This window comes from Rhinichthys klamathensis, unplaced genomic scaffold (assembly GCF_029890125.1).
Source record: "Rhinichthys klamathensis goyatoka isolate OS25496 unplaced genomic scaffold, OSU_Roscu_1.1 h1tg000127l_1, whole genome shotgun sequence".
Classification (NCBI taxonomy): Eukaryota; Metazoa; Chordata; class Actinopteri; order Cypriniformes; family Leuciscidae; genus Rhinichthys; species Rhinichthys klamathensis.
The window spans coordinates 4,578,808-4,594,434 of NW_026606664.1; the positions used below are offsets into that span (position 1 = coordinate 4,578,808).

The 15,627-nt window shown below is 37.7% G+C and overlaps 2 protein-coding genes across 5 annotated transcripts in view; both read left to right on the forward strand.

The window, feature by feature from the left end:
* Positions 1–13,668, forward strand: part of lrp1ba (low density lipoprotein receptor-related protein 1Ba) — a 320,154-nt gene extending 306,486 nt beyond the window's left edge. For 3 of the 4 annotated variants that reach the window (XM_056256617.1, XM_056256619.1, XM_056256620.1), the window contains 6 exons: positions 2,483–2,596; positions 5,426–5,502; positions 6,207–6,297; positions 6,475–6,625; positions 12,042–12,149; positions 12,676–13,668. In XM_056256617.1, coding sequence (XP_056112592.1) covers positions 2,483–2,596; positions 5,426–5,502; positions 6,207–6,297; positions 6,475–6,625; positions 12,042–12,149; positions 12,676–12,816 — 682 coding nt within the window. In that variant the 3' untranslated portion in view covers positions 12,817–13,668. The remainder of the gene's footprint in view (positions 1–2,482; positions 2,597–5,425; positions 5,503–6,206; positions 6,298–6,474; positions 6,626–12,041; positions 12,150–12,675) is intronic. The other variant, XM_056256618.1, reaches the window with a different exon arrangement.
* A 228-nt stretch (positions 13,669–13,896) lies between these two features.
* On the forward strand, positions 13,897–15,359 carry LOC130089378 (uncharacterized). The gene is made up of 2 exons (XM_056256675.1): positions 13,897–14,521; positions 15,192–15,359. The coding sequence occupies exons 1-2, from the start codon at positions 14,066–14,068 to the stop codon at positions 15,357–15,359; spliced, it is 624 nt and encodes a 207-aa protein (XP_056112650.1). The 5' UTR covers positions 13,897–14,065.
* The last annotated feature ends 268 nt before the right edge of the window (positions 15,360–15,627 follow it).

A 15,627-nucleotide genomic window follows, 5' to 3' on the forward strand; every position in this document is an offset into this window, starting at 1 on the left:
ACCAAATGGATTTGCAAATATAATAATCGCTTTTAAGTGAGAGAAACCGACCACAGTGAAATGGATGGAAAGTGTAACCGTTTTTCAGCTAATAGCGGCACACTAATGTGAATCCTTTTTGCATAAAATGGCGGAAATTTCTTGTCCTTTGAAAAAATAATTTGTATGTGAAGAAAGAAATTGATAGACGGACAGCATAAGAGAGTGACAAAGCGATTGAGCCATTGTACAGATACTGAATGCGGCAGTGGACGTACTCCATCTCTTTGCTGAAATGATTCGGGTTTTGTCTGGCCGATGTGATGGAGCTTTTACTTTTCTCTTCCACACACAATAAACCCCACCAGACTATATATTTTTTTACCTGCCTCCACTTTTCTTGCTTGCCAAAGGCTTTTTATCTGCAGTGAAAAGGAAGACGGTGCATCCTCAAAAACCTTTGGATGAGAAAATATGCCTATATTTTCTACAGTAAATGAACCTGAATGGATCACACTAGTAGAAATGAAAGGTATGGTAAAGAGCAGGCCTTTCATGAAGAATAAGTGTTCATAGAAGTATGCATCACCCTCTTAAAGTCAGGCTTTGTTTGGTTTCCTTCCCTTCTGTGTTATCAAAGAAAATCTCGTTGAAAATGGACATAAATTCTTTATTGTGACACCTGGTCTTCGTTTCCACTTCTTTTTCCATCTCTTGTTGCCACTGATTGTCTGATAACGCCATTGTGCCCTTCGGGAAGGAATCAATTTGCATGCAGATGATTCAATCTTGTGTTTTTCTTTGGTGTTTGAAGGTGAAGGGTTGGTAATGTCAGTGGCCAGACACATTCAGATATTACCTGGGAAATGAGTGTATTAACGTGAAGATGCAGTGTGCGTCCTGCTCATTCAGACCTGCTTGATTTCACATCACCTCATCAGAGACTTTTTTTTTTGTCTTTTGTTTGTCCTTCTTCTGTCAATAGAGGGCCCTGCAGACACTCTTGTGTTACATGTAGATTGGAATTAAACAAAAAGACTCGAGTGTCCAGCAAGTCTGTGGTTTGCATGACTTGAAAAGTAGTCTTTCGTTTGATCATTTCTGGTTCAAATGTGCAGTTCTTCCTCTGTGTTTCATGCAGATGTCCATGTGTGGCACACTGTTACCATTTTGTTTAATATGCAAGTAGGGTTGGACGATAGTTTGAATATTTATGATATGCTCACAATTATTTTTTTGCAATACTAAAGTAAATGATATTCTGGTGATCCACACATTTTTTTCAGTGTGACTTTCCCCCAAATTCTCATTACCATTTAATGTTTACCATTTAATTTTTTTTTTTTTTTTGTATAATTGTCAACGGTCATTGTCCTCACTGTAAAACAACTTTCAATATACATAAAAATGTATTATGGTGATGGGAATGAGAATATTTATGTATTTTATTTATTTACTGAAATTATTTATTTTATTTTTATGATTTATTTATTTAATTTGCATTAAGATAATGAGAATGAGGTTATTTAAATAATGTGTTTGCATTACTATAATGAGAGTGAGAAATTGATTTTTTTTTTTATTATTTTGCATTATGCTTATGAGAATGAGAATTTATTTTATTCTTTTGTGTTCGTGTTAATGTAATAAGAATGAGATTTGTTTTATTTATTTATTTAATGCATTACAGAATGACATTTATTTTATTTGTTGCATTAATATGAAGATTAATGTTAATGAAGAAATTAAGAAAATATTATTTATTTGCTTTTTGCAGTATGGGAATTATCTATTCATTTTTATATTATATTATATATTATTTTTTATTTTTGCATTACAGAACTGAGCATTCAATTGTTTTTTGCATAATGGTAATGAGATTTATTATTTTGAATCACGATAAGAATGAGATTATTCTATATTTTGTGCATTAATAATGAGAATTAGATTTTTTTTTTTTTTTTTTACATTATGGTAATGAGAATGAAATTATTTTTTGCATTGTTGTAATGAGAATGATATTAATTTATTGATTATATTTTAAATTTTTTATTATATCAGGAGATTTTTTTGTTTGTTTGTTTATTGCATTATTGGAATGAGAATGAGATTGATTTATTATCTATATTTTGAATTACGATAATGAGAATGAGATTATTTATTTAAAATTTTTTGCCTTGCAATAATTGTCTTGAAAATAATGTCACAAAGTAAAGTTTTTTTTTAAAGAATAGTCCCAAAAGCAGGCTTTATTCGTTTTATGTAGAATACAGTTTAATTTGTGAAATATTTCCCAGCCATGTACTTGACAGGATTCATGAATTAATGTTCATGAAGCGGCTGAACTATAATGATAATTAAGTGTCATGTTGACGTCGCCCAGTCTTTTATAGAAAGGCATAATAGCCTCCAGCTGTTTGCACTGTGTGTAAGTGTATTTCCGGCCTCTTTTCTGTTCTGTTCTCCTCATGTGTCTCCTTTCGTCTCGTTGCGTTCTCCTCAGTTGCCCGTCCGAGTTTAAAAGCCCGAGGTGTGACGAGAGAGCTAACCTTTGTGATCACTACTGTCAGAACCAGGGCCTTTGTTTCCTCACCGCCTATAACAAACCTCGCTGCAAGTAGGTCTTCCTGGTTCATTAAATTTGCAAAACATTCCAGAACATTCCCACAATCCCATCCGCCAGCATGTGTCTGGCCTGTTCGTGGAATGCCGTCACAGTCACACAGACATTGCTAACCGACTCGCACAGCTTCCAAGAGCACGTTTCACACACATTGCACTCGCTTTTCCCGGACACGCACCATGCTGTAGGTGTATGTTTCTCAGTGTGTTTCATTTCTGTGTTTGCCATGACTGGAGTGATTATATAGTGATTATAGTCCTGCGTGTGCTGAGGACGACGTCTCTTTGATTGGTCTTCTAGTATCCATTATTTATCATCTTATTTAGTTTGCAATTTTCATGAAGTCCTTTATTTGAACTCTGTCCATTTTGCTGCTCTTTTGTTTTCCCATATTTAACACATTTTGTTTTTTAAATGTTTGTTTAAACAAGGCACTTTTCATGAAAATGGTACACTGTGATGTCCTGTGACTGTTTGGAATTAAAAATCCCATGATTTTTGGTTGTAAAACCTATATTATATATGTTAGACCTAGCATAAAAAATACAATATACAGTATCTCACAAAAGTGAGTACACCCCTCACATTTCAGCAAACATTTTAGAATATCTTCTCAAAGGACAATACTATAGAAATGAAACTTGGATATATTTTAGAGTAGTCATTGTGCTGCTTGTATAGCAGTATATATTTACTGTCCTCTGAAAATAACTCAACATACAGCCATTATTGTCAGAATACCTGGCAACAAAAGTGAGTACACCCTAAGGGATAATAGCTGTACGTCGTTTAACCATGCAAAGCCATATGTCCTATTCATCATGTTCATGTTTTTTGTCTGCTTGACAGGACCATACAAATGTGTGTATCATGTATTAGAGCAGTTAAAATTTGTGCTTTGAGTACAATTCTCTCATACTGACCACTGGATGTTCAACATGGCACCTCATGGCAAAGAACTCTAAGGATTTGAGAATTAGAATTGTTGCTCTCCACAAAGATGGCCTAGGCTAAAGAAGAGTCCTCGTGCTGTGCGTCAGGTGCAGACGCTGACTTCAAAAAAACAGACGAAATACGACATGTTGGTATTTTTTCATGGATTCCAGCATGTACTGTGACATTCTGAAGCAGAACATGATGCCCTCCCTTCAGAAACTGGGCCGAACGGCATGATAGCGACCCCAAACACACCGCCTCAAGCAGAAGGTGGAGAAGCTCTGTGTGTCTAACATCCAGCAGCTCCGTGATGTCATTATGGAAGAGTGGAAGAGGATCCCAGCAACAACCTGTCCCGCTCTGGTGAACCCCATGCCCAGGAGGATTAAGGCAGTGCTAGATGGTGCACAATCGTGCTCACACAAAATATTGACACTTTGGACAAAGTTTTGACATGTTCACTTAGGGTGTACTCACTTTTGTTGCCAGGTATTCTGACAATAATGGCTGTATGTTGAGTTATTTTCAGAGGACAGTAAATATATACTGCTAAACAAGCAGCACATTGACTACTCTAAAATACATCCAAGTTTCATTTCTATAGTATTTGAGAAGATATTCTAAAATGTTTGCTGAAATGGGAAGGGTGTACACACTTTTGTGAGATACTGCATGTAAACGTATAAAAATATCTGTATCCTCCTCTTAAAATGTGTATTTTTGGCCTGTCAGAAGTCTTGACCTTTTTGACTGTGCCTTAAAATTAAAATCTTACAAAATAGCAGGATTTCGAGTCAGTCTGTTGAACTGAAATTCAATTTATGTACTTAAAATATTTTATTTTATTAATTGTCATATGTATTATAATAGTCATTATGTAATATTTGTATAGTAGAGTATATTATAATATTAATATATTAACGTAATTAATTAATTTATTATTCATATACTGGATTTTATATATATATATATATATATATATATAAAGGCAGTTTTTATGTATACTAATATTCATATAAAATTTGATAAATAATTTATATATATATATATATATATATATATATATATATATATATATATATATATATATATATATAATATATTGTATAATATATTTAATATCTTATCACTAATATATATTATTATTACATGCTATTTTTGGGCTATTTAATATTTATTTATTGTTTATTAGTAGAAAACTACAAAATCACTGTAATTTGTGTATTTACTGGTATTCAAATTTATTTGTCTCAAAACCACAAATAAAAAAATATTTTCCAAGTTTTAGAATCCTTTCACTGAGTATTTGTTCAAAATAAATAAATCATATATTGTACCCTATCCATGGAAAGCCCCTCAGGCAGTTCTAAGAATTGCAAAATTTTATTTAGCTGGATGTTCCCTGCTCCTGAAAGGAAACTTTCCTGAAAAAATCCCTGTCCACAGGAAGTTCGGTTAAACATAGTTTTCAAACCGTTTCATTCACGCCACCATCTCTCATAAGAGCATAATCTCTCACATCGGTAAAGTTCTGCTGTGGACGCATGCCATTTAGATCCAGGAAGTCAAACACACACATTGCATGTGTTTCAAGTAAGAATAATGCATCCCTCGGGCTGGATTTATACCTCCCCCTGTGATTTATCCTGCGTTTATCATTAAAACGTGTTTTCATGCTTGTCAAAACCAAAATCAATAGAGCAAATGATAAAAATAAATAAAATAAAGGAACACCAGGGTGAAAAATCTATTTATTGTTGGAAAAGTGGTCAATTAGTGGTCAATTTTGACCTTTTTTTTGTATAAATCTAATGATATGATGATTTGGGTAGTCAATGCATTATAAATTTCACCAGCTGTGATTTGTTTTTGATTCTCTTTTCACAGGTGCTCTGCAAACTGGTCAGGAACACAGTGCGAAAGACCCGTAACCAAGACCAACCGCTCAGAAAACGTCAGCGGGAGTGAGTTTCGCAAACACACGTGCACGTTTTCTAAAAAAAAACTTCATTGCAATCACAATTGATTCCAATGGAGCTTGGTGTGAGCACACGTTGTTAAGCTAACAGCGTAAAAGTACAAAAAGATTGTCGCACATAAATATTGGGCGAAATGTTATGTTTTCAATTAGATTCAACTATTTTTCACCAATTGTTTTCATTATTTTTTAAGTGTATTTATAGTCAACACTTCCCTAGTCTTCCATCTTGAAGCCTAATAACACGTTAGTCAGTCAGGAGAGAAAACGCAACTGCTCTGCCCTTCTGTCCGAGTTTGTAGTGATGACCTTTCTTCTAGTCGTCAGTCAGACGGTTCCAGACACTCATTTTATTTCTGCAGAGAAAATCTGACATTTGAGGACATATCTCAGCGTGACATTTTAACTCCTGTGCATGTCTAGCCATGTTAGCTAAGAGAGCATTAGCATCATTGCAGAACAACTCACTCATAAAGTATTTTATGGATGTGTTCGTGATAAATGAAAGAGGAATTTAATTTTTATTTTAATGTTTTTAAATGTGAAATCAGAAAACTAATTTAACACACACACATATACACACACATATATATATTATGTGTATTTGCATTCATAGTACTCCCTTTTCATGTATTTATGTAAACACTGTAAATGTAATTAATTTTGTGTTCTGTTTGTTATTTTTTCCAGGGAGTATTGCCATAATAGTGCCTCTAGTTCTTCTTGTATGCATCATCACTTCTGTTACAGTGGGACTCCTTATTTGCAAAAGATGTCGAAGGTAAATATATAAACAGATCTGTTATTAGCTGTATTAGATGTCTAATCAGAACATTAAACATGATTTATTGATATTGCTGTATCAAATCTCGTAAACCAGCAGTGATTAAGTGTTAAGCTAGTGTGTTAAATGACAGCTACACACATAATAAACCTAAAATACATTACCCCTTCACAGAGGTAAGCAGGTTCAGCGGCAGCCCATGGCGAACGGTGGCTTGAACGTAGAGATCGGAAATCCGTCCTATAACATGTACGAAGTTGAACACGACAATCACGTAGACGTCGGAAGCTTTCTTCACCCCAGCTTCACCCTTGACCCTCATAAGGTACTAAGCAAGTAGGATTTGTAAGTGCTTGGCATCACTTGCTGGACTTAACTGACGTACGTGGTTTGATCGTAAGCGTAATTTGATACTTTATTTCTATATTGTTGCAAATAGTCTGGTTTTTTGAGGGGTTTAGCCAATACAATTGCTTGCTGACAATTGTCAAAAATCTGTGGGATGACAGTGATTTCTCCTGAATTTCAATGTAAACTATTTGTTTAACAATTCTTACATTAATTCGATCGGCAGTACACATAGGAATAGTTCTACGAACAAATTTTCCATGAATTTGTTCTGCTCGTGTTTCATAAATGAGGCCCATTAAAAACAAAAGTCCAGCTAACACATATACCAATGTGACTAAACCAAAGAAAAGTTGAGAAGATTTTGCAAAAAAAAAAAAAAAAAAAATCAAAACGGAGACCAATGTCACCAATGCGTAATTCTGTGTTTTTTTTTGTTTTTTTTTTAACAAAGTTTGGTTTAGTGTTCTTTTAGTATCATTGATATACTATTATGGTATATACTATTATATATATATATTATACTATTATAGTATTATTATATACCATTATAGTTTATTATTGTATACCATTATATTTTTATTATTAGTTTTTTGTATTGTTTATATAGTTTTTATTAAGTTTTAGTTTTTATTTCATGTTATTATTATTTTTTTAAACCCTGGTTTGGGTACCTGAATACATTTTTTGACATTAAAAGATCAAATAACAAGTAACATGATAGTTACTTGTTATTTGATTTTAAATTTCCAACCCAATCTCATGGGAAAACTTAGACATAAACATTGTATGAAAATGTATGATTTTTAGAAGAAGAAAAATTCCCCTAAACCCAACCGCTACTGGGGCAGAAGCAAATCCTACGAAAAGGTACGAATGAGCCACCAATTAGCCCAAACGTAAAACAGTTACGAATTGCGATTGCGTTGAAATTTCGGATTCGGTGTTTGAAAATATGTGCTGAAACATTCAAGGTGGTGTAAAAAGGTGGCAATCTAAACTCTAAACTTCTTTGGTTTTGCTTGGTTTAGTAAAACAGAATATTTTCTTTGTTCTCTCTAATTTAGTCTTGTTTCTTCACCTCAAATCAATGAAGTGCGCAAAAGCAAAAAAGTATTCTAACCAGAGTAGCAATTTTAGCTTTAAACTTGTTACGTGGACGAAAGGAGATGAACCCAAAACAGACAGAGTGCAACGAACAGGGGGTTTATTGGAACAAAACAGGAAAACAAAGCCCACGAGGGGGCAAAACACGACTAGGACAAGGAATGGATGGCAGACTAGACTAGACAATGACTGTACAATAAACTGACAATACTTCAAATAAACGTTCACAAAGACAAGACTCTACACTAAGTACTCACGGGTAAGAAATGGCAAGGTATAGCAACATAGACAGATTCGACAGCATACGTTAGGCAATGAACCGACACAAGACAGCAAACACAAGGGGATTAAATACCAAGAAACTAACGAGGGGAACAGGTGACGCTGACAAGGCAATCATGACTAAACACGGATAACAAGGGGGCGGGGTTACAAGACGAGACAACACAAGCACATGGCCAAACAATTGGCCATGCGCTTGTACACAAAACATTGGTTCTGTCATGATCCTGCCACAAGACTAAGAATAATCAATAACATGATGGCAGAATCATGACAAAACTCTTGCTTTATATGTCATTTAGGTTGCATTCCCCAAATGTATTATTTTAATCTATAAGTTAATAATAATAATAATAATAATAAATTTTATTTGTATTGCACTTTACATTTTAGCAATCTCAAAGTGCTACAGAGCATATAGTAATATAATTAAAAACTCAAAATCAATAATAAGTTTAAAGGAGTAGGGGGGGGGGGGGTCTCTAAAAATACATTTATTTAAAAGCTTTTTTAAAAAGATACGTTTTTAGGTTTTGTTTAAAAACATCTGTAGTCTGTGGGGCCCTCAAGTGGTCAGGGAGGGCATTCCACAGCCTCGGAGCAGCCGATGAAAAGGCCCTACCACCCATGCTACAGAGCTTGGTTCTGGGGACATAAAGGGTGTTTGTATTTGCAGACCGGAGAGTGCGTGAGGAGCTCTGGTGTTGGAGGAGTTCCTGTAGGTAAAGGGGGGCATGTCCATGAATGCACTGGTGGGTGAGGAGGGAGACCTTATATTCAATTCTGAGTGGGACAGGGAGCCAGTGAAGAGATTTTAGGATGGGCGTGATGTGATCATGCTTGCGCACCCTCATCAGGATCCTGGCAGCACTGTTCTGGATGTATTGTAGTCTTTGAATGCTTTTGCCAGAGATCCCGATGAGGAGTGCATTACAATAGTCCAGCCTGGAGGACACAAAGGCATGGACGAGCTTCTCTGCATCTGCCAGGTTAAGTGTTGGACGGAGTTTGGCAATGTTCTTGAGATGATAAAATGATGTCTTACAGAGGTGTTTGATGTGGGTGTCAAAGGTGAGTTGAGAGTCCATTTTAACACCCAAATTGGTGACAGATGTGGAAAGTGCGATGTTTTGGCCCGAAAAAGTGATACTGCTGATGGAGGAAAAGCGGAGCTGATGTGGTGTGCCAATTAAGATTGCTTCCGTTTTGGAACTATTTAGCTGTAGGAAATTGAGCTTCATCCACGCATCTATCTCCTCCAGGCAGGTGTTCAGTGTGGATGCTGGCAAGGGAGCAGAAGAAGTGGGGGTTGTCCTGAGATACAGCTGTGTGTCATCAGCATAACAATGGAATGATATACCATGTCTGCTAATGACTTTGCCAAGAGGCAGCATGTAAATGGAGAAGAGTGTGGGGCCCAGCACAGAGCCCTGTGGGACACCGCAGGTGACATTATGAGTGTCTGATTTGGCGTTGCCCAGGGCGACATGCTCAGTTCTGCCATTCAGGTATGAGTTAAACCAGTTGTGAACATTTCCTGAGAGTCCAATGGTGTATTGCAGGCGGTGAAGAAGGATGTTATGGTCTACTGTATCAAAAGCAGCTGTTAGGTCTAGTAGGACGAGTAGAGAGGGAGAACCAGTATCAGCTGCCATCAAGAGGTCATTGGTGATCCTGACCAAGGCTGTTTCTGTGCTATGGCCAGGGCGGAAACCAGACTGAAACTTTTCAAATAAGTTATTGTGTTTAAGATGAACATGGAGTTGAGCTGCAACTGTTTTTTCCAGAACCTTTGATAGGAATGGAAGATTGGAAATTGGCCTGTAGTTGGAGAGAACTTCTGGATCCAGAGTGGGTTTTTTTAATAGAGGTCTGATGACAGCAGTCTTTAATGTTGATGGGATATGACCAACCAGGAGGGAGTGGTTTATGATCTTTGTGATAAATGGAGAAATGGCAGAGATGTTGGCCTTCAGCAGGGCTGAAGGGAAAGGGTCCAGGGCACAGGTGGATGGCTTCATTTTTTTAATGACATCCTCCACTTCTTCCTGTGTTGCATCAGAGAAAGAACAGAGGGGCTGGACAATCTCAAACGGTGGGTCGGCAGTTGGGAGGGGCAGGACAGCAGTGGCGGAGAGGTGGGAGCGGATGTTATTAACTTTTTTTTTGAAAAAAGTAATGTGCATGTTACACCTCTCTTCGGTGGTCTCAGGGTGGGAGAGTAAGGGGGGTTTAAGAAGGTGGTTTATTGTTGAAAAAAGTTGTTTGGAGTTACCAGGGCTGTTATTGATGATAGTGGAATAAAACCTGGACCGTGCGTCCCTCAGAGCTTCTGCATATACCCTCTTTTGCTCCCTGTATGCCTGTTTATGAACAGTCAGTCCAGAGACCTTTTGCCGCCGCTCAAGGACACGCCCAGCCGCCTTCATCTTTCGCAGCTCAGAGGTGTACCAGGGTGCAGAGCGCATGAATGAGACTGACCTGGACATTAAGGGGGCGTGGAGGTCCAGAAGACTGCTCAGGGACTGATTGTAGAAATCCACGGAGTCAGCTACAGAAACGAAGTCAGTAAATCCGGAGGAGAGATGTTGAAGGTCCTGGGCCAGGGCATCTGCATTGATGTTTTTCAGCTTTCTATAATGGATCTGCCGCCTTGGTTTGGTGTGGGGTGAAGGAAAGGGCAGCTCCATTGACACAACCTTGTGATCTGAAACACCGAGATCATAAACATGTAGATTGCTAATGAGGGCGGAGTTAGAGATGACCAAATCGAGTGTGTGTCCCCTGGAATGTGTGGGGACATCAACATGTTGTTGTAAATCGAGGGAGTCTAGAAGCTGAAGGAATTCAGCAGCGGGATGACATGAGGGGGCATCGACATGAATATTTATATCTCCCAGGATTATTGTATTTGCATAGGTCGTACAGAGTGTTGTAAGGAGATCAGACATTTCCGGGATGAAAGTAGAGTTGAGTTTAGGGGGCCGGTAGATAAGGAGAACAGTCATTGGAAAGGGGGGCTTACATGTAAATGCAAGACACTCGCAGGAAGATGTTGCAGGCAGTACAATGGGGGACAGCTCTAGATCCTGTCGGTGAATGACAGCTAGGCCACCACCGCGGCCAGTGCGGCGAGCTGCCTCCAAATAACTGTAGCCGGGGGGACAGGCTTCATTTAGGGCAGAGTAAACCTCTGGCTGATGCCAGGTTTCCGTCAGACACATGAAGTCAAGTCCTTTCTCCCTGATGTGTTCTTCAATCAGTGTGGATTTATTATTGATGGATTGAGTGTTGAAAAGTTCGATTTTGACCAATGACTGTGGGGTGAATCTTTGTATGGGTCGCAAAACATTAACATCTACTCCACGCAAACTGGAATCCACTCCACGAAATGTATCCAGCCGAAAATGCGAGGATCCCATACTGGAGTGCAGAGGTCTCGCGATATTTCCAGTATTGATGGTAGCTGGCGCGACGGTACTCTGATGACGCGTCATACATGTGACGGATGACCAGAGAGATGGGATGTTTGTAGCAGAGCAGCTTGGCTGTTCATGAAAGACGAATTTTCGACCGGAGCCTCTATGAATGTAACGAGGACGGCGAATAAGTCCAAGTTCTTTAATGATGGGGATGTTAAATCCAGGTGTGGTTGCGAAGTTAAGTCGTCGGAGTTGCGAGCTGGAATATCTGAACGCCATAGTGAGCTGGAAGCCGTCTGAAACAGGTAGGTGTCTAGCTACCTAGTTTCCCACTGGTATAAAAAAGTGCGCACCTTTGTTTAAAAACAAACTACTGCACAAAGCTCGTAAAAATAGCTCAAGCACAAAATATATGTAAGCACAATTAAAGATAACGGGCGGAAAAGCGGCGAACAAACAACGCCTGCGTCCTCTCCTTCTCCGTTATTCACTTGTGTGCCCTCTCCTTCTCCGTTATTCACAAGTTTGTTAATGTGTACAGTGTTTTGGTGCATTCCATTTAAATTGGATGTTGTTTTTCAGGGCTGGTGTGTGAAGTCAAGCGACCAACGTAATTTGCCCCCTGCCCGCCCTTTGACTGCACACACTTTACCTATCCAGAACGTTCCAAAGGAGCTCATTCCAGGACAGGTGGACTCCCATTATCATTTAAAACTACATTAAATGAAGCATTTTAGGGTGTGTTCACACTTGGCTGGTTTGGTTGGATTAAAACAAACTGGTGCGATTGCTCTGTTTGAATAAGTGTGAACGCTGCCATTTGAACCCTGGTGAACACCAAACAAGCGGACCGAGACCCCTGAAAAGATGGGTCTTCGTCAACTTCCACATGAACTCTGGTGCGGTTCAAATGAAATATCAAGCTCAAGCATAATTGTTTTTAGTCGCGATGTTTCCCATCACAGTTCGGTACAGGCGTCAGAAACAGCATCTCCTCACAGCAAATCTTAGTTTGTGTGTGACGGAGGGATTCCTGCCGCTGTTTTGACTCCATTACACATTTTAAAAGCTCTTCATGAGTTGTCAGCTGGTAAAAATCATCATATGTACACATTATTTTCCAAAAGAACCAAGACAACTGAACTTCAAGTGTGAACACACCCTTAGTTTATTAAGTAAATATAAACCAAACTAAAACATAATTGTGTATTCACAGGCCATGAACTACTCAAACCCCATCTACTCAAAGATGTACCATGACGGACAGCACTGTCGAAAGCCAGTCATCCACCTCGACATGAGACGCGATTTACTCCCAAAGAGACTGGACACGACGATTCGAGAAACGGCGGCGTAGCCTAGCTTTTTCTGCTTTGTTTTTATATAGATCTGTATAAAATGTATAAAACAAAGAACTTTTTATGTCCAGTCAGGTTAAATCATCTCACGTTGTATCCCACATATATGTGCCAATTTACTTTTTACAACTTTTTTTTTCAGTTTCAACCAAAATGTCTTTTTATAAATGACAAATGCAGTGTTTTTCTTTGCTTTGTGACTTTGTAAATGCACTACACAAATACGAAAAAATGAAACGAAACAGCTGCTCAATCTCAAAAGGCTTTATACACATTTAAAGAGAATTTTATATAGGTTTATTTACATACTCACTATGTATATGTTTTCCTGTTGGTGGTACGGTCACCAATGCCTAGATATTCCCAAGTTGCCTCTTACATTTAGCAGTATTAGAAAAAAGAGACACCTATTTAATAAATGCATCATATGCTCATCACAGATTTTATTTTTGATATTTCTCATTGATGTTTCTCTTTAAGTTGACCAGATGCTTCAAATATGCAGTCAAAACCGAAAGTGAAACCAACCCACAATGTTTTTGTTTTTTTGCAACTGTACTAGAACTTGAAAACATGTTATATTTCATTTGCATATTGCAAAACATATCTTTCAGCACTTACAAGGACTAAAAAAAATATTTTATGTCACTCACCTTCACTCACTGGTTGTGAAACGACATGCGTGGGACTCTTGTAATGACATGTTTGATGAAAAAACACATTCTCTGTGCAAATGTACACAACTATAGGAGGAGGAAAAAAAAGTTTTATAATTTTATAGTTGATTTGTACGTCCGGTTTGCTTGTATTTTCTGGAAACGTATTAAATGTAGACCTTTTATACAAAATGATGTATGTTATTGGTCCGTCTTCACTTTGAGCTGCAACTGAAGTGTTTTTTAATTATGAAATTAAATAGCTTGATATTGCACTCCGCAATCATACAGGTTGCTATTGTATAAAGGGAAATGAAGTAATTTAGTCATTGGAATATAATAGATACACCTAATGTGATTTTGGACCAAGAACTATGAAAAAAAAAAAAAAATTCTTAACTCAGGCTATTTGCAAACTGAACAATGGCTTATTTATTTTGCATGTAAAATTATTGATGTTATCTTCCTTGTTTGACTGGTTTGCTCCACTAGGCTATAATTTACATTTCAGGAGAAGCGGATGCATTTTCCATAGAACAGAAGGTAAGTGATGTGGAAACCCTCATAAAAGTGACTGGATTTACATTGGAAGATGTCGCTGCCAGAGCAATTTGCGAACAATCTGGAAAAAACACTAAAAAAACCTCCTGGATTTGGCACTTTTCCATTTACTGTGCTAGTAATCGGATTGGAATTCTTAATGGATCGGGAATTTTCGTGCCCATGTACCCCGGGTCTTAACGTGACACTGATCAGTTTCGTCTTTCTTGGACCTTCTCTTCTGGCTCTGGCTGTGATGATGTTCATTCGAAGGCCTTGCAGACGTAAATCGAAGAACCTAGCAGAGCTTTTTTTGTTTTGTCTGATTCCACCTTCATTGTGGGTCTTTCTGTTGTTGTTTGAGGGTAAATATGTCGCTTGTGGCATGGCACACTGGGAAGGAGATTACGTGCTGAATGAAGAACTCCAGATAAAATGGTGCAAACCCACTGGAGTGAACGCAACAGACCTGCTAGAACTGACCGAAAAACTCATTTTCTACTCAAGGGTGAGTGTACTGTACAGTTTTTAATTGTTTTATTAAACAAACCTTTACACATCAACTAAACTAATTAAAATCACTGTAGGTTTTTAGATTAATTTGCAGTTTCCGAAGGAAATACCAGCTCATACAAAAGAATGTTAATGTAACTTTTGTAATTTAATATGTCATTTAAACGTAAGAAAGAAGACTACTGTTCAGTATGCGAATGATCATGATGACCAACATTCTAACGTTCTATATCAGGGTTCCTCTAATTCGGTCCTGTAGGGCCACTTCCCCCTGCAGGGTTTACAGTAGCTCCAACCCTGATCAAACTCGCCTACCTGTGACTCTGTAGAACCTGACTAGCTTGTTCAGGTGTGTTTGACCAGGGTTGGAGCTAAACTGCAGAACAGTGGCCCTCAGGACTGGATTTGAGAAACCCTTTTCAATGTAATAGAAGACGATTTTAATTACATTTCCTAATAATTGCCAATATTATAATAGCTAAAGATTAAATGATCTATATAACAGGTTGAAAGTTGAATGTAAGTTGTATATGGTTTAAATCTATTAATTGCAAAAAACAATAACAAAAAACAAAATGGAAAAGAAGGCATGTTTGATGAATATCAGTGTTATTCCATCTTATCAATGTATGGTTGTTTGTTTGTTTGTTTGTTTGTTTTTTTAGCTTTCAGCTTTAGCTCTACTGTCAGTCCTCTGTGTTTCCGTCATGGCTGCCGTCATTTATAGAGACTGTAAGAGCAGAACTTTGGAGCAACTGAATAAACATGATAAACCAACACAACAAACATCTCCCAGCAGCTCAGAAGTGGAAGAGCAGCACCCGTCTGCCTAAATACAACATGTCAAACAACTGTTTAAGGTTGTAAACACTCATAAATGGACATAGATTTAAACTTTCGCCAAGGTACAACTTTCATTTCTGTTTAGATGTATGTCGTCTTGTTTCTTTGTAATAACAGGATGTGTGTTTTACTGCACTGTACAGAGCAAGCTTTTCTCATGCGTGCCTAGGGCTACACACGCACCGCAAGATGCTAATGCCAATACATGCCACTTTTAAAAGATAATGAAACAGTACGGATGTTAAGTTTCTATGCTCT

Bases quoted from the DNA above. Each gene is read 5' to 3' on its own strand.
- LOC130089378 (XM_056256675.1), top strand. From the start codon at position 14,066: ATGTCGCTGCCAGAGCAATTTGCGAACAATCTGGAAAAAACACTAAAA. The intron at 14,522-15,191 runs GTGAGTGTACTG...TTGTTTTTTTAG, and splicing joins AACTCATTTTCTACTCAAGG to CTTTCAGCTTTAGCTCTACT.